This window comes from Hyla sarda, chromosome 4, assembly GCF_029499605.1.
Source record: "Hyla sarda isolate aHylSar1 chromosome 4, aHylSar1.hap1, whole genome shotgun sequence".
In the NCBI taxonomy this organism is placed as follows: domain Eukaryota; kingdom Metazoa; phylum Chordata; class Amphibia; order Anura; family Hylidae; genus Hyla; species Hyla sarda.
The window spans coordinates 222,024,041-222,050,892 of record NC_079192.1 but is presented as its reverse complement, the minus strand read 5'-3'; the positions used below and the strand labels follow the sequence as shown (position 1 = coordinate 222,050,892).

Sequence of the window (26,852 nt, the reverse complement as noted above, 5' to 3'; positions counted from 1 at the left end):
AAGGGAAGAAGTGAGATGGGGCAGTAGCTGGACAAAGAGGATGGGTCAAGAGGTGGTTTTTTGAGGATGGGTGTGATGATTGCATATTTGAAAGATAAGGGGAAGGTACCGGAGTTTAGTGATATGTTGAAGAGCTGGGTTAGGGCCGGGATGAATAATGTAGTCAGGTTAGGGATGAGGTGGGATTGGGTCATGTGCACAGGTGGTGAGACATGAAGAGGAAAGTAGTTTGGAGAGCTTGTATTCAGTAATGGTGGAAAGGGCAATCATGGGGGAAGGGCACTGGGCAGGAGTGAAGATGGGTTGTGGGGGCTGTAAGGTAAAGATTTCCCTGATGGTGTCAATCTTGTGTTTGAAGTATGATGCAAAATGCAACTTTAATTTCATTTGTAATAATAAGATAAGCCTAAAAAACACTGTGTGAACATAGCAATAGAATAATGTTTTGCTTATTTTATCTTTTATTTTAAAGTCTACTACCCAGAAATACCTGAAGGTAAAACTATGATAAAAATTGTAACATTTCTATAACAATCCCTTTTTTGAAATATTTATATCAAGCTGTTATTTCATAGAATGATTATTTAAAACACATTTTCTTATCTCTTTTCAGGCTATATCCCAGGTATTCCAGAAGGTAAAACTGAATTTAATATCTTACTTTACTTCTTTAACATCAGTTCTTAAAGGGAACCAATCATCAGATTTTACCCTATATAACACTTGGCAAAGCATTATATAGGTTAAAATCTTTATCCTCACCATCCCCGGGGTAAAAATCCTGCCTGCGGGGATGGTGAGGAAATGAACTTAAAAACTAGTCACCGCCGTGCCCCTAAGTAGTCCCCTTGGCGGGGAGCTCTTCTCACCTAATCCTGTTTCTTCGGCCAGCAGCGACACCCCTTTGGCTTGATTGACAGGCTGCATCATCGCTCTGCTCTGTCTGTTCAGTGAGGCCGTTACGCTCCCTCCCATAGACATGCATTGAGGGGGCGTGGCGTGAAGTCACACGGGGCGGAGTCGTGACGTCACAATACTCAGGCCCCATGGTCGTCACGCTGCACACTCGGAGCCTCCAACGCTGCGGAAAGCTTGCAAAGGTGGATGCTGAATGACAGATTGAGGGGGTCCATAGCGGTGAGACCCCCACGATCAAACATCTTATCCCCTGTCCTTTGAATATTTATAAGAGGTATTAGTGCTGGAGTACCCCTTTAACAGCTGGTGCTGACTGTCTGAGATGCTGCACAGCACCAACTGCAAAACAAATATACACACAAAAACAGCTCTAACAAATCCTTTGCTCAGTATTTATTTGAAGCACCTTTGGCACCGATTAAAGCCTCCAGTCTTTTTGGTCCTAAAATCCTACAAACAAATTCACCACCTACGTGGAAAGCTACCTGAAACATACATAAATGCAAATCCTATGGAAGAAAGGTAGACTGAACAACTAAATCCAGTAAAAGTTACAAATATTGATTAGCAGAAACAACAAAAAATTATATAAAATACATAAAAACACACAATTTGGATAGAAAATGTCCTGCAATGGAGTAGCCAGTAAAGAGTGGTGCAGAGCTACACAATTTTTTTACTTTAGGATAAAACCAATAATATTGCACAGTCCCAACACTTAACAGCCTACACAAAGTGCATAGTATATGGAAACAATAATAACATTAGCCACTACAGATGGATAAGTATCCAAGTCCCAATGGTCCATCTGCCCACCATTCGCCCAGCTATTACCTGCAGGGGTACGCACCTCTCTAATGTGTTTTACGTGCTGCTTGTTCACAGGGCCCAGTGTCATATGAGGGAGCACAACACTATTTATAGGGGACACAAGTACCTGGCCATACCCACATCCTAAAGACCCCTCGCACGCCCGCACAACCTTTTCCGGGTTACGTCAGCACATCTTGCACCTGCGTCACCACGCTCACTCTGTGACGTCCAAGGTGAGTGCGGAGAGGCAGCACCAACAGGATGCATCGCCATAGTTGCCCTCCGAGCTCCAGAGGGAAACTGATGCTAGAACTGATCCATCAGTTCACAACCATCCAGCATCTCAATTTTGATGCCGGATAGTTGGACACGTCGGACGGCACCAGACAGGGGAACACAGCTTGCTGCCTTCCCCTTTCCGGCATCCAGAAATAATTAAGATTAATCAAAAATTAATAAAAAAAATTATTAAATGAAGAAATGACTTAGGTATACATAGTACCAACTTGCGTAAGTCTTTTAGCGCTTTTACACTTACTGCCCATATTAGCTTTAACCAGAAAAAACTTAGAACTACAGAGTTCGTATATATTTCACTTTTTTTTTAGAGTAATACACCCCAGTACGGTTGCACCACAAATAAGCGTAACAATCTAGTGCGTAAGTCTTTTAGTGCTTTTACACTTACTGCCCCCTATTAGTTTTAACCAGAAAAAAACGTAGAACTGCGGAGTGCGTATATATTTTCCTTTTTTTTTGGAGTAATACACCAAAGTACGGTTGCACCAGAAATAAGCGTAACAATCTAGTGCATAAGTCTTTTATTGCTTTTACACTTACTGCCCCTATTAGCTTGAACCAGAAAAAAACTAGAACTGTGGAGTGCGTATATATTTCTCTTTTTTTTTTAGTAGTATGGCCCAGGACGGTTGCACCAGAAATAAGCATACTCTCTTTCTCTCTCTGAACTGTCCCTGCCTGCACTAGGATTACTTGCATACTTGAATGGGGATTGCTCCCAGTTCTGAATAGTGTTGGGCGCAAATATTCGCATTTCGATTTTTTATCGCGAATATCGCAATTTCACGAATATTGCAAATATATTCGCTATATATTCGAAATTACAAATATTCACTTTTTTCCGCATATGCGCATATTCGCATATGTGAATATTAGCATATTCCTTCTTTTCCCTTATCGACAACATCCCTAGCAACCAATAGTAAAGTTGCCCACCCCCTAACTGTTTTCTTCCTCGAATACGCGAATATGCGCCTATAACATATACGCGAAATTCGCGAATATAGGATGAATATTCGTCTATATATTCGTCTAAAATCGCGAATTCGAATATGGCCAATGCCGCTCATGACTAGTTCTGAACTCTTTTGGCAGACTCTGAAACAACTTCTGAAATGTCACTGCCTGCACTATGGTTGCTTGCAGTTTTTGAATGGGGAATGCTTCCTGTGATGATCTCAATTTGTAGACTATGAAACGACTTTTAAACTCTCCCTGCCTGCCTGCAGTGATGCAGGCTTGGGGTCAATGACTTCCCCCAGTGCTGATCTGTATTGTCAGTAATGCTGACTAGTGACCACACAGTGTCTGCTCTCTCTCTAGCCAGAACGAATGCGGGCTTGAGATGAATGGATTCACTGCTGTAAAAATGGAGGATAGAACCATTGACTTTGATTGATAGACCAGGTGGGGGGTTGGGGCCGGGTGGGGGGAATATGATGAATTTCGTTTTCTCCATGTTGAGTTAGAGAAAGTGGGAGGAGAAAAAAGAAGAAAGATCAGGCAGACAGTTTGGGATTCTGGATAGTAGAGAAGTGACGTCAGGGCCGGAGAAGTAGATTTGAGTGTCATCAGCGTAGAGGTGGTACTTGAAGCCATGGGCTTCTATAATCTGTCCCAGGCCAAGGGTGTAGATAGAGAAGAGTAGGGACAGAGGTATGGGAGACGCTGAATGTGCAGTTGGTGAGGTATGAGGAAATCCGGGAGAGCGCTAAGTTTGGGATGCCAGGGATGAGAGACTGTAACAAGAGAGACAGGCCTACTGTATCAAAGGAAGGGGAGAGGTCAAGGAGACGGAGAACAGAGTATTTTATTCGGCTTTTGCAGTCAACAGATTATTGGCCACCTTAATTAGAGCAGTTTCAGTAAAATGGTGGGGACGGAAGCCAGATTGCAGGTAGTCGAAGAATGAGTTGGATGAGAGATGGGAGGACAGTTCGTGGAGTTTTGAAGCAAAGGGAAGAAGTGAGATGGGGCAGTAGCTGGACAAAGAGGATGGGTCAAGAGGTGGTGTTTTGAGGATGGGTGTGATGATTGCATGTTTGAAAGATAAGGGAAAGGTACCGGTGTATAGTGATATCTTGAAGAGCTGGGTTAGGGCCGGGATGAATAATGTAGTCAGGTTAGGGATGAGGTGGGATTGGGTCATGTGCACAGGTGGTGAGACATGAAGAGGAAAGTAGTTTGGAGAGCTTGTCTTCAGTAATGGTGGAGACGGCAGTCATGGGGGAAGGGCACTGGGCAGGAGTGAAGATGGGTTGTGGGGGCTGTAAGGTAAAGCTTTCCCTGATGGTGTCAATCTTGTGTTTGAAGTATGATGCAAAATGCAACTTTAATTTCATTTATAATAATAAAATAAGCCTAAAAACACTGTGTGAACATAGCAATATAATGATGTTTTGCTTATTTTTTCTTTTTTTTTTATAAGTCTACTACCCAGAAATACCAGAAGTTAAAACTATTATAACAATTTTAACATTTCTATAACAATCCCTTTTTTGAAATATATATATATATATATATATATATATATATATATATATACATATATATATATATCAAGCTGTTATTTCATAGAATGATTATTTAAAACAAATTTTCTTATCTCTTTTCAGACTATATCCCAGGTATTCCAGAAGGTAAAACTGAATTTAATATCTTACTTTTATTCTGTAACATCAGTTCTTAAGGGGAACCAATCGTCAGATTTTACCCTATATAATGCTTGGCAAAGCATTATATAGGGTAAAATCTTTATCCTCACCATCCCCAGGGGACATTCCTGCCTGCGGGGATGGTGAGGATATGAACCTAAAAACTAGTCACCGCCGTGCCCCTAAGTTGTCCCCTTGGCGGGGAGCTCCTCTCACCTAATCCTGTTTCTTCGGCCGGCAGCGACACCACTTTGGCTTGATTTACAGGCTGCATCATCGCTCTGCTCTGTCTGTTCAGTGAGGCCGTTACGCTCCCTCCCATAGACATGCATTAAAGGGGCGGGGCGTGAAGTCACATGGGGCAGAGTCGTGACGTCACAATACTCAGGCCCCGTGGTCGTCACGCTGCACACTCGGAGCCTCCAGCGCTGCAGAGAGCTTGCAAAGGTGGATGCTGAATGACAGATTGAGGGGGTCCCCAGCGGTGGGACCCCCACGATCAAACATCTTATCCCCTATCCTTTGGATATGGTATAAGAAGTATTAGTGCTGGAGTACCCCTTTAACAGCTGGTGCTGGAAGCCTGAGATGCTGCACAGCACCAACTGCAAAACAAATATACACACAAAAACAGCTCTAACAAATCCTTTGCTCAGTATTTATTTGAAGCACCTTTGGCACCGATTAAAGCCTCCAGTCTTTTTGGTCCTAAAATCCTACAAACAAATTCACCACCTATGTGGGAAGCTACCTGAAACATACAAAAATGCAAATCCTATGGAAGAAAGGTAGACTGAACAACTAAATCCAGTAAAGGTTGCAAATATTGATTAGCAGAAACAACAAAAAATTATATAAAAAACATAAAAACAAACAATTTGGCAAGAAAATGTCCTGCAATGGAGTGGCCAGTAAAGAGTTGTGCAGAGCTACACAATATTTTACTTTTAGGATAAAACCAATAATATTGCACAGTCCCAACACTTAACAGCCTGCACAAAGTGCATAGTATATGGAAACAATAATAACATTAGCCACTACAGATGGATAAGTATCCAAGTCCCAATGGTCCATCTGCCCACCATTCGCCCAGCTATTACCTGCAGGGGTACGCATCTCTCTAATGCGTTTTACGTGCTGCTTGTTCAAAGGGCACAGTGTCATATGAGGGAGCACAACACTATTTATAGGGGACACAAGTACCTGGCCAATCCCACATCCTAAAGACCCCTCGCACGCCCGGACAGCCTCTTCCGGTTTACGTCAGCACATCTTGCACCTGCGTCACCACACTCACTCTGTGACGTCCCAGGTGAGTGCGGAGAGGCAGCACCAACAGGATGCATCGCCATAGTTGCCCTCCGAGCACCAGAGGGAAACTGATGCTAGAACTGATCCATCAGTTCACAACCATCCAGCATCTCAATTTTGACGCCGGATAGTTGGACACGCCGGATGGCACCAGACCGGGGAACACAGCTTGCTGCCTTCCCCTTTCCGGCATCCAGAAATAATTAAGATTAATTAAAAATTTATAAAAAAATAATTACTTGAAGAAATGACTTAGGTATACATAGTACCAACTTGCGTAAGTCTTTTATTGCTTTTACACTTACTGCCCCTATTAGCTTTAACCAGAAAAAACTTAGAACTGCAGAGTTCGTATATATTTCACTTTTTTTTATAGTAATACGCCCCAGTATGGTTGCACCACAAATAAGCGTAACAATCTAGTGCGAAAGTCTTTTAGTGCTTTTACACTTACTGCCCCCTATTGGCTTTAACCAGAAAAAAACGTAGAACTGCAGAGTGCGTATATATTTTCCTTTTTTTGGGAGTAATACACCCCAGTACGGTTGCACCAGAAATAAGCGTAACAATCTAGTGCATAAGTCTTTTAGTGCTTTTACACTTACTGCCCCCTATTAGCTTTAACCAGGAAAAAGTAGAACTGCGGAGTGCGTATATATTTCCCTTTTTTTTTTGAGTAATATGGCCCAGTACGGTTGCACCAGAAATAAGCGTAACAATCTAGTGTATAAGTCTTTTATTGCTTTTACACTTACTGCCCCCTATTAGCTTGAACCAGAAAAAAAGTAGATGTAGGCTTTGATGTAGGCATGTGTTATGCACGTATGAGGGCAGACAAATGCACTATAGTCCGCTGAAAAAGAACGTATTTGTGAACAGCAGCAGGACCCAACAGGGCAGCACCACAATAAAAAAATATACAGGGATTAAACCCTAAATTGCACTCTGACACACAATTCTGAGCAGCAGATGATTTCTGGAGCAAAAAAATGCTGAATTGCGATGAAAAATGAGGTGGTTAGATGGTTGATAAAGTTCAGGCAGCTTGTTGATCTGTATGAGGAAACTAACAGCTATCTGCCGCTCTCTGCTGCAATCGTAGAGAAGTGACGTCAGGGCCGGAGAGGTAGATTTGAGTGCCATCAGCGTAGAGGTGGTACTTGAAGCCATGGGCTTCTATAATCTGTCCCAGGCCAATGGTGTAGATAGAGAAGAGTAGGGACAGAGGTATGGGAGACGCTGAATGTGCTGTTGGGGAGGTATGAGGAAATCCAGGAGAGGGTTAAGTTTGTGATGCCAGCGATGAGAGAGACTGTAACAAGAGAGACAGGTCTACTGTGTCAAAGGCAGAGGAGAGGTCAAGGAGAAGGAGAACTGAGTATTTTATACGGCTTTTGCGGTCAACAGATTATTGGCCACCTTAATTAGAGCAGTTTCAGTAGAATGGTGGGGACGGAAGCCAGATTGCAGGTAGTCAAAGAATGAGTTGGATGAGAGATGGGAGGACAGTTCAAGGTGTTTTGAAGCAAAGGGAAGAAGTGAGATGGGGCAGTAGCTGGACAAAGAGGATGGGTCAAGAGGTGGTTTTTTGAGGATGGGTGTGATGATTGCATATTTGAAAGATAAGGGGAAGGTACCGGTGTTGAGTGATATGTTGAAAAGCTGGGTTAGGGCCGGGATGAATAATGTAGTCAGGTTAGGGATGAGGTGGGATTGGGTCATGTGCACAGGTGGTGAGACATGAAGAGGAAAGTAGTTTGGAGAGCTTGTCTTCAGTAATGGTGGAGAGGGCAGTCATGGGGGAAGGGCACTAGGCAGGAGTGAAGATGGGTTGTGGGGGCTGTAAGGTAAAGATTTCCCTGATGGTGTCAATCTTGTGTTTGAAGTATGATGCAAAATGCAACTTTAATTTCATTTGTAATAATAAGATAAGCCTAAAAAACACTGTGTGAACATATCAATAGAATAATGTTTTGCTTATTTTATCTTTTATTTTAAAGTCTACTACCCAGAAATACCAGAAGGTAAAACTATGATAAAAATGTTAACATTTCTATAACAATCCCTTTTTTGAAATATATATATCAAGCTGTTATTTCATAGAACGATTATTTAAAACAAATTTTCTTATCTCTTTTCAGGCTATATCCCAGGTATTCCAGAAGGTAAAACTGAATTTAATATCTTACTTTACTTCTGTAACATCAGTTCTTAAAGGGAACCAATCATCAGATTTTACCCTATATAACGCTTGGCAAAGCATTATATAGGTTAAAATCTTTATCCTCACCATCCCCGGGGTAAAAATGCCTGCGGGGATGGTGAGGATATGAACTTAAAAACTAGTCACCGCCGTGCCCCTAAGTAGTCCCCTTGGCGGGGAGCTCTTCTCACCTAATCCTGTTTCTTTGGCCAGCAGCGACACCCCTTTGGCTTGATTGACAGGCTGCATCATCGCTCTGCTCTGTCTGTTCAGTGAAGCAGATGCAAAATGCTACTTTAATTTCATTTTTTTGTTGGGCAGTAGCTGGACAAAGAGGATGGGTCAAGAGGTGGTTTTTTGAGGATGGGTGTGATGATTGCATGTTTGAAAGATAAGGGGAAGGTACCTGTGTTTAGTGATATGTTGAAGAGCTAAGTTAGGGCCAGGATGAATAATTTAGTCAGGTTAGGGATGAGGTGGGATTGGGTCATGTGCACAGGTGGTGAGACATGAAGAGGAAAGTAGTTTGGAGAGCTTGTCTTCAATAATGGCAGAGAGGGCAGTCATGGGGTAGGGGCACTGGGCAGGAGTTAAGATGGGTTGTGGGGGCTGTAAGGTAAAGCTTTTACTGATGGTGTCATTCTTGTGTTTGAAGTATGATGCAAAATGCAACTTTAATTTAATTTTTAATAATAAAATAAGCCTAAAAAACACTGTGTGAACATAGCAATAGAATGATGTTTTGCTTATTTTATCTTTTTGTTTAAAGTCTACTACCCAGAAATACCAGAAGGTAAAACTATGATAAAAATGTTAACATTTCTAAAACAATCCATTTTTTGAAATGTATATATATCAAGCTGTTATTTCATAGAATGATTATTTAAAACAATTTTCTTATCTCTTTTCAGGCTATATCCCAGGTATTCCAGAAGGTAAAACTGAATTTAATATCTTACTTTACTTCCGTAACATCAGTTCTTAAAGGGAACCAATCATCAGATTTGACCCTATATAACGATTGGCAAAGCATTATATAGGGTAAAATCTTTATCCTCACTATGCCCGGGGGACATTCCTGCCTGCTGGGATGGTGAGGATATGAACTTAAAAACTAGTCACCGTCGTGCCCCTAAGTAGTCCCCTTGGCGGGGAGCTCCTCTCAACTAATCTTGTTTCTTCGGCTGGCAGAGACACCACTTTGGCTTGATTGACAGGCTGCATCATCGCTCTGCTTTGTCTGTTCAGTGAGGCCGTTACGCTCCCTCCCATAGACATGCATTGAGGGGGCGGGGCGTGAAGTCACACGGGGCGGGGTCGTGACGTCACAATACTCAGGCCCCGTGGTCGTCACGCTGCACACTCGGAGCCTCCAGCGCTGTAGAGAGCTTTCAAAGGTGGATGCTGAATCACAGATTGATGGGGTCCCCAGCGGTGGGACCCCCATGATCAAACATCTTCTCCGCTATCCTTTGGATATGGTATAAGAAGTATTAGTGCTGGAGTACCCCTTTAACAGCTGGTGCTGGCTGCCTGAGATGCTGCACAGCACCAACTGCAAAACAAATATACACACAAAAACAGCTCTAACAAATCCTTTGCTCAGTATTTATTTGAAGCACCTTTGGCACCGATTAAAGCCTCCAGTCTTTTTGGTCCTAAAATCCTACAAACAAATTCACCACCTATGTGGGAAGCTACCTGAAACATACAAAAATGCAAATCCTATGGAAGAAAGGTAGACTGAACAACTAAATCCAGTAAAAGTTACAAATATTGATTAGCAGAAACAACAAAAAATTATATAAAATACATAAAAACACACAATTTGGCAAGAAAATGTCCTGCAATGGAGTGGCCAGTAAAGAGTGGTGCAGAGCTACACAATATTTTTACTTTAGGATAAAACCAATAATATTGCACAGTCCCAACACTTAACAGCCTGCACAAAGTGCATAGTATATGGAAACAATAATAACATTAGCCACTACAGACGGATAAGTATCCAAGTCCCAATGGTCCACCTGCCCACCATTCGCCCAGCTATTACCTGCAGGGGTACGCATCTCTCGAATGTGTTTTACGTGATGCTTGTTCAAAGGGCACAGTGTCATATGAGGGAGCACAACACTATTTATAGGGGACACAAGTACCTGGCCATACCCACATCCTAAAGACCCCTCGCACGCCCGCACAACCTCTTCCGGGTTACGTCAGCACATCTTGCACCTGCATCACCACGCTCACTCTGTGACGTCCCAGGTGAGTGCGGAGAGGCAGCACCAACAGGATGCATCGCCATAGTTACCCTCCGAGCACCAGAGGGAAACTGATGCTAGAACTGATCCATCAGTTCACAACCATCCAGCATCTCAATTTTGACGCCGGATAGTTGGACACGCCGGATGGCACCAGACCAGGGAACACAGCTTGCTGCCTTCCCCTTTCCGGCATCCAGAAATAATTAAGATTAATTAAAAATTTATAAAAAAAATAATTACTTGAAGAAATGACTTAGATATACATAGTACCAACTTGCGTAAGTCTTTTATTGCTTTTACACTTACTGCCCCTATTAGCTTTAACCAGAAAAAACTTAGAACTGCAGAGTTCGTATATATTTCACTTTTTTTTATAGTAATACGCCCCAGTACGGTTGCACCAGAAATAAGCGTAACAATCTAGTGCATAAGTCTTTTAGTGCTTTTACACTTACTGCCCCCTATTAGCTTTAACCAGGAAAAAGTAGAACTGCGGAGTGCGTATATATTTCCCTTTTTTTTGAGTAATATGGCCCAGTACGGTTGCACCAGAAATAAGCATAACAATCTAGTGTATAAGTCTTTTATTGCTTTTACACTTACTGCCCCCTATTAGCTTGAACCAGAAATAAAGTAGATGCAGGCTTTGATGTAGGCATGTGTTATGCACGTATGAGGGCAGACAAATGCACTATAGTCCGCTGAAAAAGAACGTATTTGTGAACAGCAGCAGGACCCAACAGTGCAGCACCACAATAAAAAATATACAGGGATTAAACCCCCAAATTGCACTCTGTCACACAATTCTGAGCAGCAGATGATTTCTGGAGCAAAAAAATGCTGAATTGCGATGAAAAATGAGGTGGTTAGATGGTTGATTAAGTTCAGGCAGCTTGTTGATCTGTATGAGGAAACTAACAGCTATCTGCCGCTCTCTGCTGCAATAGTAGAGAAGTGGCGTCAGGGCCGGAGAGGTAGATTTGAGTGCCATCAGCGTAGAGGTGGTACTTGAAGCCATGGGCTTCTATAATCTGTCCAAGGCCAATGGTGTAGATAGAGAAGAGTAGGGACAGAGGTATGGGAGACGCTGAATGTGCTGTTGGGGAGGTATGAGGAAATCCAGGAGAGGGTTAAGTTTGTGATGCCAGCGATGAGAGAGACTGTAACAAGAGAGACAGGTCTACTGTGTCAAAGGCAGAGGAGAGGTCAAGGAGAAGGAGAACTGAGTATTTTATACGGCTTTTGCGGTCAACAGATTATTGGCCACCTTAATTAGAGCAGTTTCAGTAGAATGGTGGGGACGGAAGCCAGATTGCAGGTAGTCAAAGAATGAGTTGGATGAGAGATGGGAGGACAGTTCAAGGTGTTTTGAAGCAAAGGGAAGAAGTGAGATGGGGCAGTAGCTGGACAAAGAGGATGGGTCAAGAGGTGGTTTTTTGAGGATGGGTGTGATGATTGCATATTTGAAAGATAAGGGGAAGTTACCGGTGTTGAGTGATATGTTGAAAAGCTGGGTTAGGGCCGGGATGAATAATGTAGTCAGGTTAGGGATGAGGTGGGATTGGGTCATGTGCACAGGTGGTGAGACATGAAGAGGAAAGTAGTTTGGAGAGCTTGTCTTCAGTAATGGTGGAGAGGGCAGTCATGGGGGAAGGGCACTAGGCAGGAGTGAAGATGGGTTGTGGGGGCTGTAAGGTAAAGATTTCCCTGATGGTGTCAATCTTGTGTTTGAAGTATGATGCAAAATGCAACTTTAATTTCATTTGTAATAATAAGATAAGCCTAAAAAACACTGTGTGAACATAGCAATAGAATAATGTTTTGCTTATTTTATCTTTTATTTTAAAGTCTACTACCCAGAAATACCAGAAGGTAAAACTATGATAAAAATGTTAACATTTCTATAACAATCCCTTTTTTGAAATATATATATCAAGCTGTTATTTCATAGAATGATTATTTAAAACAAATTTTCTTATCTCTTTTCAGGCTATATCCCAGGTATTCCAGAAGGTAAAACTGAATTTAATATCTTACTTTACTTCCGTAACATCAGTTCTTAACCCCTTAACGACGCAGGACGTATATTTACGTCCTGCGCCGGCTCCCGCGATATGAAGCGGGATCGCGCCGCGATCCCGCATCATATCGCGTGGGTCCCGGCGCTAATCAACGGCCGGGACCCGCAGCTAATACCACACATCGCCGATCGCGGCGATGTGCGGTATTAACCCTTTAGAAGCGGCGCTTCTAAAGTGAAACTGAAAGTATCCCGGTTGCTCAGTCGGGCTGTTCGGGACCGCCGCGGTGAAATCGCGGCGTCCCGAACAGCTGATCGGACACCGGGAGGGCTCTTACCTGCCTCCTCGGTGTCCGATCGACGAATGACTGCTCCGTGCCTGAGATCCAGGCAGGAGCAGTCAAGCGCCGATAATGCTGATCACAGGCGTGTTAATGCACGCCAGTGATCAGCATAGGAGATCAGTGTGTGCAGTGTTATAGGTCCCTATGGGACCTATAACACTGCAAAAAAAAAGTAAAAAAAAAGTGTTAATAAAGGTCATTTAACCCCTTCCCTAATAAAAGTTTGAATCACCCCCCTTTTCCCATAAATAAAATAAAACAGTGTAAAAAAAATTTAAAATAAACATATGTGGTATCGCCGCGTGCGTAAATGTCCGAACTATAAAAATATATAATTAATTAAGCCGTACGGTTAATGGCGTACGCGCAAAAAAATTCCAAAATCCAAAAATGCGTATTTTGGTAACTTTTTATAACATTAAAAAATGAATAAAAAGTGATCAAAAAGTCATATCAAAACAAAAATCATACCGTTAAAAACTTCAGATCACGGCGCAAAAAATGAGTCCTCATACCGCCCTGTACATGGAAAAATAAAAAAGTTATAGGGGTCAGAAGATGACATTTTTAAACGTAAAAATTTTCCTGCATGTAGTTATGATTTTTTCCAGAAGTGCGACAAAATCAAACCTATATAAGTAGGGTATCATTTTAACCGTATGGACCTACAGAATAATGATAAGGTGTAATTTTTACCGAAATATGCACTGCGTAGAAACGGAAGCCCCCAAAAGTTACAAAATGGCGTTTTTTTTTCGATTTTGTCGCACAATGATTTTTTTTTCCGTTTCGCCGTGCATTTTTGGGTAAAATGACTAATGTCACTGCAAAGTAGAATTGGCGATGCAAAAAATAAGCCATAATATGGATTTTTAGGTGGAAAATTGAAAGGGTTATGATTTTTAAAAGGTAAGGAGGAAAAAACGAAAGTGCAAAAACGGAAAAACCCTGAGTCCTTAAGGGGTTAAAGGGAACCAATCATCAGATTTGACCCTATATAACGAATGGCAAAGCATTATATAGGGTAAAATCTTTATCCTCACTATGCCCGGGGGACATTCCTGCCTGCTGGGATGGTGAGGATATGAACTTAAAAACTAGTCACCGTCGTGCCCCTAAGTAGTCCCCTTGGCGGGGAGCTCCTCTCAACTAATCTTGTTTCTTCGGCCGGCAGAGACACCACTTTGGCTCGATTGACAGGCTGCATCATCGCTCTGCTTTGTCTGTTCAGTGAGGCCATTACGCTCCCTCCCATAGACATGCATTGAGGGGGCGGGGTGTGAAGTCACACGGGGCGGGGTCGTGACGTCACAATACTCAGGCCCCGTGGTCGTCACGCTGCACACTCGGAGCCTCCAGCGCTGTAGAGAGCTTTCAAAGGTGGATGCTGAATGACAGATTGATGGGGTCCCCAGCGGTGGGACCCCCATGATCAAACATCTTCTCCGCTATCCTTTGGATATGGTATAAGAGGTATTAGTGCTGGAGTACCCCTTTAACAGCTGGTGCTGGCTGCCTGAGATGCTGCACAGCACCAACTGCAAAACAAATATACACACAAAAACAGCTCTAACAAATCCTTTGCTCAGTATTTATTTGAAGCACCTTTGGCACCGATTAAAGCCTCCAGTCTTTTTGGTCCTAAAATCCTACAAACAAATTCACCACCTATGTGGGAAGCTACCTGAAACATACAAAAATGCAAATCCTATGGGAGAAAGGTAGACTGAACAATTAAATCCAGTAAAAGTTACAAATATTGATTAGCAGAAACAACAAAAAATTATATAAAATACATAAAAACACACAATTTGGCAAGAAAATGTCCTGCAATGGAGTGGCCAGTAAAGAGTGGTGCAGAGTTACACAATATTTTTACTTTAGGATAAAACCAATAATATTGCACAGTCCCAACACTTAACAGCCTGCACAAAGTGCATAGTATATGGAAACAATAATAACATTAGCCACTACAGACGGATAAGTATCCAAGTCCCAATGGTCCATCTGCCCACCATTCGCCCAGCTATTACCTGCAGGGGTATGCACCTCTCTAATGTGTTTTACGAGATGCTTGTTCAAAGGGCACAGTGTCATATGAGGGAGCACAACACTATTTATAGGGGACACAAGTACCTGGCCATACCCACATCCTAAAGACCCCTCGCACGCCCGCACAACCTCTTCCGGGTTACGTCAGCACATCTTGCACCTGCATCACCACGCTCACTCTGTGACGTCCCAGGTGAGTGCGGAGAGGCAGCACCAACAGGATGCATCGCCATAGTTACCCTCCGAGCACCAGAGGGAAACTGATGCTAGAACTGATCCATCAGTTCACAACCATCCAGCATCTCAATTTTGACGCCGGATAGTTGGACACGCCGGATGGCACCAGACCGGGGAACACAGCTTGCTGCCTTCCCCTTTCCGGCATCCAGAAATAATTAAGATTAATTAAAAATTTATAAAAAAAATAATTACTTGAAGAAATGACTTAGATATACATAGTACCAACTTGAGTAAGTCTTTTATTGCTTTTACACTTACTGCCCCTATTAGCTTTAACCAGAAAAAACTTAGAACTGCAGAGTTCGTATATATTTCACTTTTTTTTATAGTAATACGCCCCAGTACGGTTGCACCAGAAATAAGCGTAACAATCTAGTGCGTAAGTCTTTTAGTGCTTTTACACTTACTGCCCCCTATTGGCTTTAACCAGAAAAAAACGTAGAACTGCGGAGTGCGTATATATTTTCCTTTTTTTGGGAGTAATACACCCCAGTACGGTTGCACCAGAAATAAGCGTAACAATCTAGTGCATAAGTCTTTTAGTGCTTTTACACTTACTGCCCCCTATTAGCTTTAACCAGGAAAAAGTAGAACTGCGGAGTGCGTATATATTTCCCTTTTTTTTTTTGTAATATGGCCCAGTACGGTTGCACCAGAAATAAGCGTAACAATCTAGTGTATAAGTCTTTTATTGCTTTTACACTTACTGCCCCCTATTAGCTTGAACCAGAAAAAAAGTAGATGTAGGCTTTGATGTAGGCATGTGTTATGCACGTATGAGGGCAGACAAATGCACTATAGTCCGCTGAAAAAGAACGTATTTTTGAACAGCAGCAGGACCCAACAGTGCAGCACCACAATAAAAAAATATACAGGGATTAAACCCTAAATTGCACTCTGTCACACAATTCTGAGCAGCAGATGATTTCTGGAGCAAAAAAATGCTGAATTGCGATGAAAAATGAGGTGGTTAGATGGTTGATAAAGTTCAGGCAGCTTGTTGATCTGTATGAGGAAACTAACAGCTATCTCCCGCTCTCTGCTGCAATCGTAGAGAAGTGACGTCAGGGCCAGAGAGGTAGATTTGAGTGTCATCAGCGTAGAGGTGGTACTTGAAGCCATGGGCTTCTATAATCTGTCCCAGGCCAATGGTGTAGATAGAGAAGAGTAGGGACAGAGGTATGGGAGACGCTGAATGTGCTGTTGGGGAGGTATGAGGAAATCCAGGAGAGGGTTAAGTTTGTGATGCCAGGGATGAGAGAGACTGTAACAAGAGAGACAGGTCCACTGTGTCAAAGGCAGAGGAGAGGTCAAGGAGAAGGAGAACTGAGTATTTTATTCGGCTTTTGCGGTCAACAGATTATTGGCCACCTTAATTAGAGCAGTTTCAGTAGAATGGTGGGGACGGAAGCCAGATTGCAGGTAGTCAAAGAATGAGTTGGATGAGAGATGGGAGGACAGTTCAAGGTGTTTTGAAGCAAAGGGAAGAAGTGAGATGGGGCAGTAGCTGGACAAAGAGGATGGGTCAAGAGGTGGTTTTTTGAGGATGGGTGTGATGATTGCATATTTGAAAGATAAGGGGAAGTTACCGGTGTTGAGTGATATGTTGAAAAGCTGGGTTAGGGCCGGGATGAATAATGTAGTCAGGTTAGGGATGAGGTGGGATTGGGTCATGTGCACAGGTGGTGAGACATGAAGAGGAAAGTAGTTTGGAGAGCTTGTCTTCAGTAATGGTGGAGAGGGCAGTCATGGGGGAAGGGCACTAGGCAGGAGTGAAGATGGGTTGTGGGGGCTGTAAGGTAAAGATTTCCCTGATGGTGTCAATCTTGTGTTTGAAGTATGATGCAAAATGCAACTTTAATTTCATTTGTAATAATAAGATAAGCCTAAAAAACACTGTGTGAACATAGCAATAGAATAATGTTTTGCTTATTTTATATTTTATTTTAAAGTCTACTACCCAGAAATACCAGAAGGTAAAACTATGATAAAAATTTTAACATTTCTATAACAATCCCTTTTTTGAAATGTATATATATCAAGCTGTTATTTCATAGAATGATTATTTAAAAAAATTTTCTTATCTCTTTTCAGGCTATATCCCAGGTATTCCAGAAGGTAAAACTGAATTTAATATCTTACTTTACTTCTGTAACATCAGTTCTTAAAGGGAACCAATCATCAGATTTTACCCTATATAACGCTTGGCAAAGCATTATATAGGTTAAAATCTTTATCCTCACCATCCCCGGGGTAAAAATCCTGCCTGCGGGGATGGTGAGGATATGAACTTAAAAACTTGTCACCGCCGTGCCCCTAAGTAGTCCCCTTGGCGGGGAGCTCTTCTCACCTAATCCTGTTTCTTTGGCCAGCAGCGACACCCCTTTGGCTTGATTGACAGGCTGCATCATCGCTCTGCTTTGTCTGTTCAGTGAGGCAGATGCAAAATGCTACTTTAATTTCATTTTTTTGTTGGGCAGTAGCTGGACAAAGAGGATGGGTCAAGAGGTGGTTTTTTGAGGATGGGTGTGATGATTGCATGTTTGAAAGATAAGGGGAAGGTACCTGTGTTTAGTGATATGTTGAAGAGCTAGGTTAGGGCCAGGATGAATAATTTACTCAGGTTAGGGATGAGGTGGGATTGGGTCATGTGCACAGGTGGTGAGACATGAAGAGGAAAGTAGTTTGGAGAGCTTGTCTTCAATAATGGCAGAGAGGGCAGTCATGGGGGAGGGGCACTGGGCAGGAGTTAAGATGGGTTGTGGGGTAAGGAAAAGATTTTACTGACGGTGTCAATCTTGTGTTTGAAGTATGATGCAAAATGCAACTTTAATTTAATTTTTTATAATAAAATAAGCCTAAAAACACTGTGTGAACATAGCAATAGAATAATGTTTTGCTTATTTTATCTTTTTTTTTTTTAAAGTCTACTACCCAGAAATACCAGAAGGTAAAACTATGATAAAAATGTTAACATTTCTAAAACAATCCCTTTTTTGAAATGTATATATATCAAGCTGTTATTTCATAGAATGATTATTTAAAACAATTTTCTTATCTCTTTTCAGGCTATATCCCAGGTATTCCAGAAGGTAAAACTGAATTTAATATCTTACTTTACTTCCGTAACATCAGTTCTTAAAGGGAACCAATCGTCAGATTTTACCCTATATAATGATTGGCAAAGCATTATATAGGGTAAAATCTTTATCCTCACTATCCCCGGGGGACATTCCTGCCTGCTGGGATGGTGAGGATATGAACTTAAAAACTAGTCACCGTCGTGCCCCTAAGTAGTCCCCTTGGCGGGGAGCTCCTCTCAACTAATCTTGTTTCTTCGGCCGGCAGAGACACCACTTTGGCTTGATTGACAGGCTGCATCATCGCTCTGCTCTGTCTGTTCAGTGAGGCCGTTACGCTCCCTCCCATAGACATGCATTGAGGGGGCGGGGCGTGAAGTCACACGAGGCAGGGTCGTGACGTCACAATACTCAGGCCCCGTGGTCGTCACGCTGCACACTCGGAGCCTCCAGTGCTGCAGAGAGCTTGCAAAGGTGGATGTTGAATGACAGATTGAGGGGGTCCCCAGCAGTGGGACCCCCACGATAAAACATCTTATCCCCTATCCTTTGGATAAGGTATAAGAAGTATTAGTGCTGGAGTACCCCTTTAACAGCTGGTGCTGGCTGCCTGAGATGCTGCACAGCGCCAACTGTAAAACAAATATACACACAAAAACAGCTCTAACAAATCCTTTGCTCAGTATTTATTTGAAGCACCTTTGGCACCGATTAAAGCCTCCAGTCTTTTTGGTCCTAAAATCCTACAAACAAATTCACCACCTATGTGGGAAGCTACCTGAAACATACAAAAATGCAAATCCTATGGAAGAAAGGTAGATTGAACAACTAAATCCAGTAAAAGTTACAAATATTGATTAGCAGAAACAACAAAAAATTTATATAAAATACATAAAAACACACAATTTGGATAGAAAATGTCCTGCAATGGAGTGGCCAGTAAAGAGTGGTGCAGAGCTACACAATTTTTTTACTTTAGGATAAAACCAATAATATTGCACAGTCCCAACACTTAACAGCCTGCACAAAGTGCATAGTATATGGAAACAATAATAACATTAGCCACTACAGACGGATAAGTATCCAAGTCCCAATGGTCCATCTGCCCACCATTCGCCCAGCTATTACCTGCAGGGGTACGCACCTCTCTAATGTGTTTTACGTGCTGCTTGTTCAAAGGGCACAATGTCATATGAGGGAGCACAACACTATTTATAGGGGACACAAGTACCTGGCCATACCCACATCCTAAAGACCCCTCTCACGCCCGCACAACCTCTTCCGGGTTACGGCAGCACATCTTGCACCTGCGTCACCACGCTCATTCTTTGACGTCCCAGGTGAGTGCGGAGAGGCAGCACCAACAGGATGCATCGCCATAGTTACCCTCCGAGCACCAGAGGGAAACTGATGCTAGAACTGATCCATCAGTTCACAACCATCCAGCATCTCAATTTTGACGCCGGATAGTTGGACACGCTGGACGGCACCAGACAGGGGAACACAGCTTGCTGCCTTCCCCTTTCCGGCATCCAGAAACAATTAAGATTAATTAAAAATTAATAAAAAATAATAATTACTTGAAAAAATGACTTAGGTATACATAGTACCAACTTATTCTATTATTTGGGTTTGAGGTAGTAAAAGCTGGTTCTCTGAGTGGGATACTAAGATCCAACTGGTGGCTGATGGTAAGTCAAGACAAATGTTAGAATTGGCTTAATAATATTAATTAGGGCAGAGGTCACATGTTAGTAGGTTCTCCAGAGTTTATGTAGGAGGTAGAGGGGTGATTTTTTTTCAGTTCAGTAGCTTCATTTAATCCAGTAGGTTGAAGGGTCCACTACCTCAAACCCAAAGTATTTACTTATTTAATTATTTATTCATTCATTAAATTCTTTGTGTTTTTATGTTTTTTTTAACCCCTTTAGGACCATGGGTTTTTCTGTTTTTGCACTTTTATTTTTTCCTCATCACCTTCTTAAAATCATAACACTTTCAATTTCGCACCTACAGACTCATATGAGGGCTTATTTTTTGTGCCAACAATTGTACTTTGTAATGACATCAATCATTTCACCACAACATTTACGACAAACCCAGAAAAAACATATTTTGGGGGCAAAATTGGATAAAAAATGCCATTTTATACATTTTGGGGGCTTGCTATTTTATGCAGTGCCCTTTTTGGTAAAAATGACACCATATATTTATTCTGTATGTCCTTTCGGTTACAATGATAACCAATTTGTATAGGTTTTCTTTATTTTACTACTTAAAAAAATTATAACTACATGCACCAAAATTAGTATGTTTAAAATTGTCCTTTTCTGACCCCTATAATTTTTTTATTTTTCCGTATACGGGGAGGTATGAGGGTTAATTTTTTTTTGCACCGTGATCTGAAGTTCCATGATTGTTTTGATCTGAATTTTTGATCACTTTTTATACATTTTTTTAGGGTATACAAAGTGACCAAAAATTCGCTATTTTGGACTTTTGAATTTTTTTTACATGTACGCCATTGACCGTGCGTTTTAATTAACCCTATATTTTTTATAGTTCGGACATTTACACACAGCGGTACCACATATGTTTATTTTTATTATGTTTATACATTTTTTATATGGAATTTGGGAAATGGGGGGTTGATTTAAACTTTTAATAAGGAATTTTTTTTTTACACTTTTTTTTTACACTTTGGGGGACATTTATCATTAAAAGTGTACGCTACTCTTTTTTTTACCAATCTTTTTCCTTCTAACTTTTTGCTTAGCAGTGTGTAATTTATCATCTGTGTCTAGCATAGATAATGAATTCCCCGCTGCTGTGCACGTTTGTTTGTTTTGCGCATGGTAGAGAGGTTTTGTACGTGTGCTTTTGGTATGCGTACTTTTGCGCCTAGAAATCGAGGTTAGCGCAATATTTAGCGACTTATTACAAATGTCGCATATGATAAATAAGGGTGCAGTGCATGTCTAAATCAGAAAACGGTGTACTGCTAGGCAAAACACTATGAAACTTCTATTCAAAAAGTCGCATATAAGTCGCTAAATTTACATAATTGTGACATTCAAGCACCAAAGATAGATGGAAAAAAACATCTACCATATTTATCGGGGTATACCACGCACCGGCCTATAACACGCACCCTCATTTTATCAAGGATATTTGGGTAAAAAAAGTTTTTTACACAAATATCCACGGTAAAATGAGGGTGCGTGTGTGCGCGTGTATACCCCGATAAACCCCCAGGAAAGGCAGGGGGGAGAGGCCGTCGCTGCCCGCTTCTCTCCCCCTGCCTTTCCTGGGGTCTAGAGCCCTGCTGCCGGCCCTTCTCACCCCCTGGCTATCGGCGCCGCTGCCCATTCTGTCCCCCTGACTATCGGTGCCAGCGCCCCATTGCCGGCGCCGATAGCCAGGGGGAGAGAAGCGGCGCCGACAGCCAGGGGGAGAGAAGGGGCAGCGGCACCCATTGCCGGTGCCGCTGCCCCGTTGCCTCCCCCCATCCCCGGTAGCATAATTACCTTTTGACAGGATCGGGTCCGCGCTGCTGCAGGCCTCCGGCATGCGTCCCCTGCGTCGTTGCTATGCATAGCGTGGCGCACTGACGTCATGCGCTGCGCCGTGCAGCGCATAGCAACGACGCCGGGGACGAACGCCGGAGGCCTGCAGCAGCGCGGACCCGACCCAGGCAAAAGGTAATTATGCCACCGGGGATGGGGGGAGGCAACGGGGCAGCAGCGCCCCTTCTCTCCCCCTGGCTTCTCTCCCCCTTCTCTCCCCCGGCACCGATAGTCAGGGGGACAGAACGGGCAGCGGCGCCGATAGCCAGGGGGTGAGAAGGGCCAGCAGCAGGGCTCTAGACCCCAGGAAAGGCAGGGGGAGAGAAGCGGGTAGCGACGGCCTCTCTCCCCCTGCCTTTCCTAGGGGTGTATCGGCGTATAACACGCACATAGACTTTAGGCTAAAAATTTTAGCCTAAAAAGTGCATGTTATACGCCGATAAATACGGTATATTGAATGATAAATGTCCCCTTTGTTTTTTTGTTTTTTTTAAACTTTTAGTCCCCTTAGGGGACTTTTAGGAGGAATCATTTGATTCCTCATACAGATCAATGTGGTTCCATTGATCTGTGTGCTCTGCTCTCAATTGATGAAGCCTTGCCCTCCGACTACCTCAGAAGTGGACCACCAGGGAGCAGTTAAAGGTACCTTTAGATGCTGCTGTCATCTTTGACAGCGGCAATCTAAAGGGTTACTAGCCGGCCGTGGTGATCGCCGCATGTTGGCTATTAACGCCAGCCCTCAGCTACCTGACTCAGCTGCGGGCCGACCGGCATGACGCGGGCTCGAGTCGGGAGCCTGCACCATACCCTGTTAAAGGCACAAGGACATGTATACACATCCTTGGTCGTTAACCAGTTAAAGCTTCATTTTCATTACTCATTCTCTATATGTGCTTAACTTAACAAAAAATCGCAAGCCCCTTTTTAAACACCTTTAGTGCCACCTACTGACAGTATGCAGAAATTGCATTTGCTCTTTAACCTGGCATTCACATAAGAACAATTACATTCTAATTGACCTTAATTGATGTTCTATTAGCCAATTAACCCACTTCCTTTGATGTGATCTACTCTATTTACCCATTGACCCACTTATGTCATTTATCCTTAAAATCTTCATTACTTTGATAAACTTGGCTTCCTGGAAGATTCAAAACTCCATCTCTCTGATCTTGGTCTCCAATACAGTGTTCAAGCCATGCATGCTTAACTTCCCCGCTAGCCCATATCGTCTACTATTGACTTTGCATCAATGGCCTGAATTGACTGCACTTGTACCCTGAACCTGCCTAACCTCTTCTTAATTAACACACTGCTTATCTCAGCACCAGGTCTCCTATAAGCTGACTGCTATAGTTTCCAACAAGTTTATTGAGACAATTCCTACAATTATTATGTTTTATCTCAACTTCACCATCCACCGCAACATCTTCATCATAACAAACCACTCAAAGTCAGGTTTCCTTGTTAGTTATATCAATGAGCTTTATTTCATTTACGTTAGATGTACTGTACCATGTATCCACACTTGCTATACGTACTTGCTATCTTTTAACAATATCGATCCTCCATATATTTCGACATACAAAATGTTCGAAACCAGCGATCTCCTCCTTACTCTGGACCTCCTCTGGACTATCACCAGCTGGATACCCAGATGTGTCCAGCCAAGTTTTTTTGGTTTGAAGAATTAGAAAATGCTTTTGTGTACATTTTCGGTGTATCATATTTTACTTGGTGTAGTTGTGCAAATTTTTAGGCATATGTGACTTTTTATGCAACAAATATAGACGTATTGCTCCTTATGAATTAGTATCACCGAAGAAAAACCTTTCATTGAATTGCGTTACAGTTATAAAACATAACATTATTCCTAAAGTAAAACTAACTAAATAATACAAAATCCTGAATAAAGCAACTGTGAATAATCCACTCCACAATAACCAGATAGTAGGTAAAGATATCAAGAGTCTTAAAGATGATAGTGGGTCTATATATCACGACATAAATCCCATGGATGGAATGGAATGCTCAACTATTGTTTCAGCGGCTAGGAAACAGAGAAAAGGGTAGTGATGAGTGCACTCTAGACACCCCGTCCCATCAAAATATAACCGTGTGTATAGTGATATAAAAAGTGTGCTACACTGGTACACAATTGATTACCAGAGAACAATCTATTGGATCCCAATAAACTGTTCCGACGCGTTTCACATTCCAATATTGATGAATTCATCAGGGAACCAAAATAGCAACCACACAACTGTGGATATAGCCAAGATAGGGATAAAAAAGCAATACTCAATTATATAAAAGGCTGGCATCGGTCTCCAGCACCTAGCCTTATACTTGGAATCAAACAGTAGATAGTCCAATATTATATAAATCATCACATAGATGAAAAGATGCCACACAATAAAAAGATCAATGTTATGTATAAATAATGAGCATGAATGGAAAAAAAATCTATGTGTGCAAGGCGTATGTCACTCATTACATTAGAGGTCATATAGAACCGGGATGTAAACAGTAGTGATAGTAGTGTAATGGCGTACTCGTTGATAGCCTGTGTGTCCCTATTTAAGGGCCGTGCCCTCTAATGAGAGTGTGAGACAGTGTAGGTGCCAAAGAATATACAGTAAAAGACCAAAAGTTTGTACACACCTTCTCATTCAGAGTTTTCTTTATTTTCATGACTATGAAAATTGTAGATTCACATTGAAGGCATTAAAACTACGAATTAACACATGTGGAATTATATACATTACAAAAAAGGGTGAAACAACTAAAAATATGTCATATTCTAGGTTCTTCAAAGTAGCCACCTTTTGCTTTGATTACTGCTTTGCACACTCTTGCCATTCTCTTGTTGAGAAACAAGAGGTAGTTACATTAAATGGTTTTCACTTCACAGGTGTGCTGTGTGGAGGAGGAGGTGTGATGGTGTGGGGGTGCTTTGCTGGTGACACTGTTGGGGATTTATTCAAAATTGAAGGCATACTGAACCAGCATGGCTACCACAGCATCTTGCAGCGGCATGCTATTCCATCCAATTTGCGTTTAGTTGGACCATCATTTATTTTTCAACAGGACAATGACCCCAAACACACCTCCAGGCTGTGTAAGGGCTATTTGACCAAGAATGAGAGTGATGGGGTGCTGTGCCAGATGACCTGGCCTCCACAGTCACTGGACCTGAACCCAATCGAGAGGGTTTGGGGTGAGCTGGCAAAAAGGGCCAACAAGTGCTAAGTATCTCTGGGAACTCCTTCAAAACTGTTGGAAGACCATTTCAGGTGACTTCCTCTTGAAGCTCATCAAGAGAATGCCAGTTTGCAAAGCAGTAATCAAAGCAAAGGTGGCTAGAACCTAGAATATGACATATTTTCACACTTTTTTATTATGTATATACTTCCACATGTGTTAATTCATAGTTTTGATGCCTTCAGTGTGAATCTACAATTTTCATAGTCATGGTCTGTACTGTATATATAATGATAATATTATTGATATTACAGGGGCCCCCAACCCTCTTAGGGGTTATCAGGAGGTATGGGGCTACCCGATATACATGTCCACACACATGGTGATATAAATGTACCAAATATTTGCTATTTTGGTTCCCTGACGAAACCATCAATATTGGACAGTGGAAACACGTTTAAACAGTTTATTGGGATCCATTTGCTTTTAGATTGCTCTCTGGTAATCGATTGTGTACCAGTGTAGCCCACATTTTATATCACTTTACACACGATTATGTTTTGATGGTGTACATTGGAATGTCCTGGTGGCCACGGATTGTGGAGCATTTAACCTATCTGCCTGCCTCTTTTCCATCCAATTGTTTATTGTTTTCTTCCTCACCTATACAGGTCAGGGAACAGCACCGTGGTTGAGGCCATCCTGTTAAGGAAGGGGGGGGGGGGGGGTCCCTCAAAAGGCAGGGACAGAGAGAGAGGATGTCTAGATCTAGAGTGCACTCATCCCTACCCCCCTTTTTCTCTGTTTCCAAGCCACTGAAACAATAGTTGAGCATTCCATCTATGTAACTATGGGATTTATGTAGTCATATATAGACCCACTATATCATATTTAAGACTCTTGCTATCTGTACAGTGTTTGCTCTGAGGTCCGTGATCTCCAGGACTTTCATTGGTAATTGTGGAGTGAATTGTTGACAGTTGCGTTATTCACGATTTTGGATTATTTAGTTGGTTTTACCTTAGGATTTATAAAGGTTATGTTTTATAACTGTATCGCAATTCAATAAGAGGTTTTTCTTTGGTGATACTTTTCTTAGTACCTCTTTGACTTACCTGTGAAGAGGTGGACGCTCCTGATTGTTGACAGGTCTAATGTCGGTGATACTCATTGTGAATTAGTAACCACTGCAAAGAAAATAAAAGTGTACATAAGGCAGTTTTGGAAGCAGTCCTTTCCATTTTGAGACCACAAAATTTGCATACTTTTTGCACAATTTGTGACATTTTAAAGAAAACAAAGCCCTTAATATCTTGATAATTTTTTTTTATTTTAGCACAAGGCCACAGCATAACTAAATGTAAAAAAAACTTAAAGGGTTTTGGATTGATTATAAGAGCTCAGGACTGGTTCGTAGAAGACCCTCTTGAGTATGCCTGGTACAATATATATCAAAGGAAATCACACAGACACCCAATGCTTAGACTATCAAGAGCATATTTCCTGTTGTTTGAAAAGTCCCAAACTTATTTATATGATTCCAATTTGATGATACATGTCTATTCATTGTACATTATGCTGACATGGCTGGAGGCAGACAAATATAGTTAGATAGTTACACAGGGTGTAACTTCTATTTTACTCAAAAATTATACGATGAGCGTGTGATACATTCATCATGACATTTCCTTAACAGCAGTATATTTATTATTTGTATATAGGTGGTAAATTGTATATAGGTGACCTTTCATAATTATCATAAAATATTTTTTTCATTTACACTAAAGTAATATACTTTAATAGTGAATTGGAAATATTAATTAAATTCAGTTAAATGGGCACTGTCAGATACAAAAACTTTTGATATGATGTAAAGCATGCAA

At 41.9% G+C, this 26,852-nt stretch overlaps 1 protein-coding gene across 1 annotated transcript in view; it reads left to right on the top strand.

Annotated features, from left to right (window-relative positions):
- Positions 1–268: 268 nt before the first annotated feature.
- LOC130367442 (integumentary mucin B.1-like) overlaps positions 269–26,852 on the top strand; it is a 52,288-nt gene continuing 25,704 nt past the window's right edge. Inside the window, exons 1-14 of the mRNA XM_056569862.1 lie at positions 269–314; positions 473–496; positions 614–637; positions 4,647–4,670; positions 7,997–8,020; positions 8,138–8,161; positions 8,969–8,992; positions 9,111–9,134; positions 12,309–12,332; positions 12,450–12,473; positions 17,069–17,092; positions 17,211–17,234; positions 18,043–18,066; positions 18,185–18,208. Of these exons, the coding sequence (XP_056425837.1) occupies positions 269–314; positions 473–496; positions 614–637; positions 4,647–4,670; positions 7,997–8,020; positions 8,138–8,161; positions 8,969–8,992; positions 9,111–9,134; positions 12,309–12,332; positions 12,450–12,473; positions 17,069–17,092; positions 17,211–17,234; positions 18,043–18,066; positions 18,185–18,208 (358 nt within the window). The remainder of the gene's footprint in view (positions 315–472; positions 497–613; positions 638–4,646; positions 4,671–7,996; positions 8,021–8,137; positions 8,162–8,968; positions 8,993–9,110; positions 9,135–12,308; positions 12,333–12,449; positions 12,474–17,068; positions 17,093–17,210; positions 17,235–18,042; positions 18,067–18,184; positions 18,209–26,852) is intronic.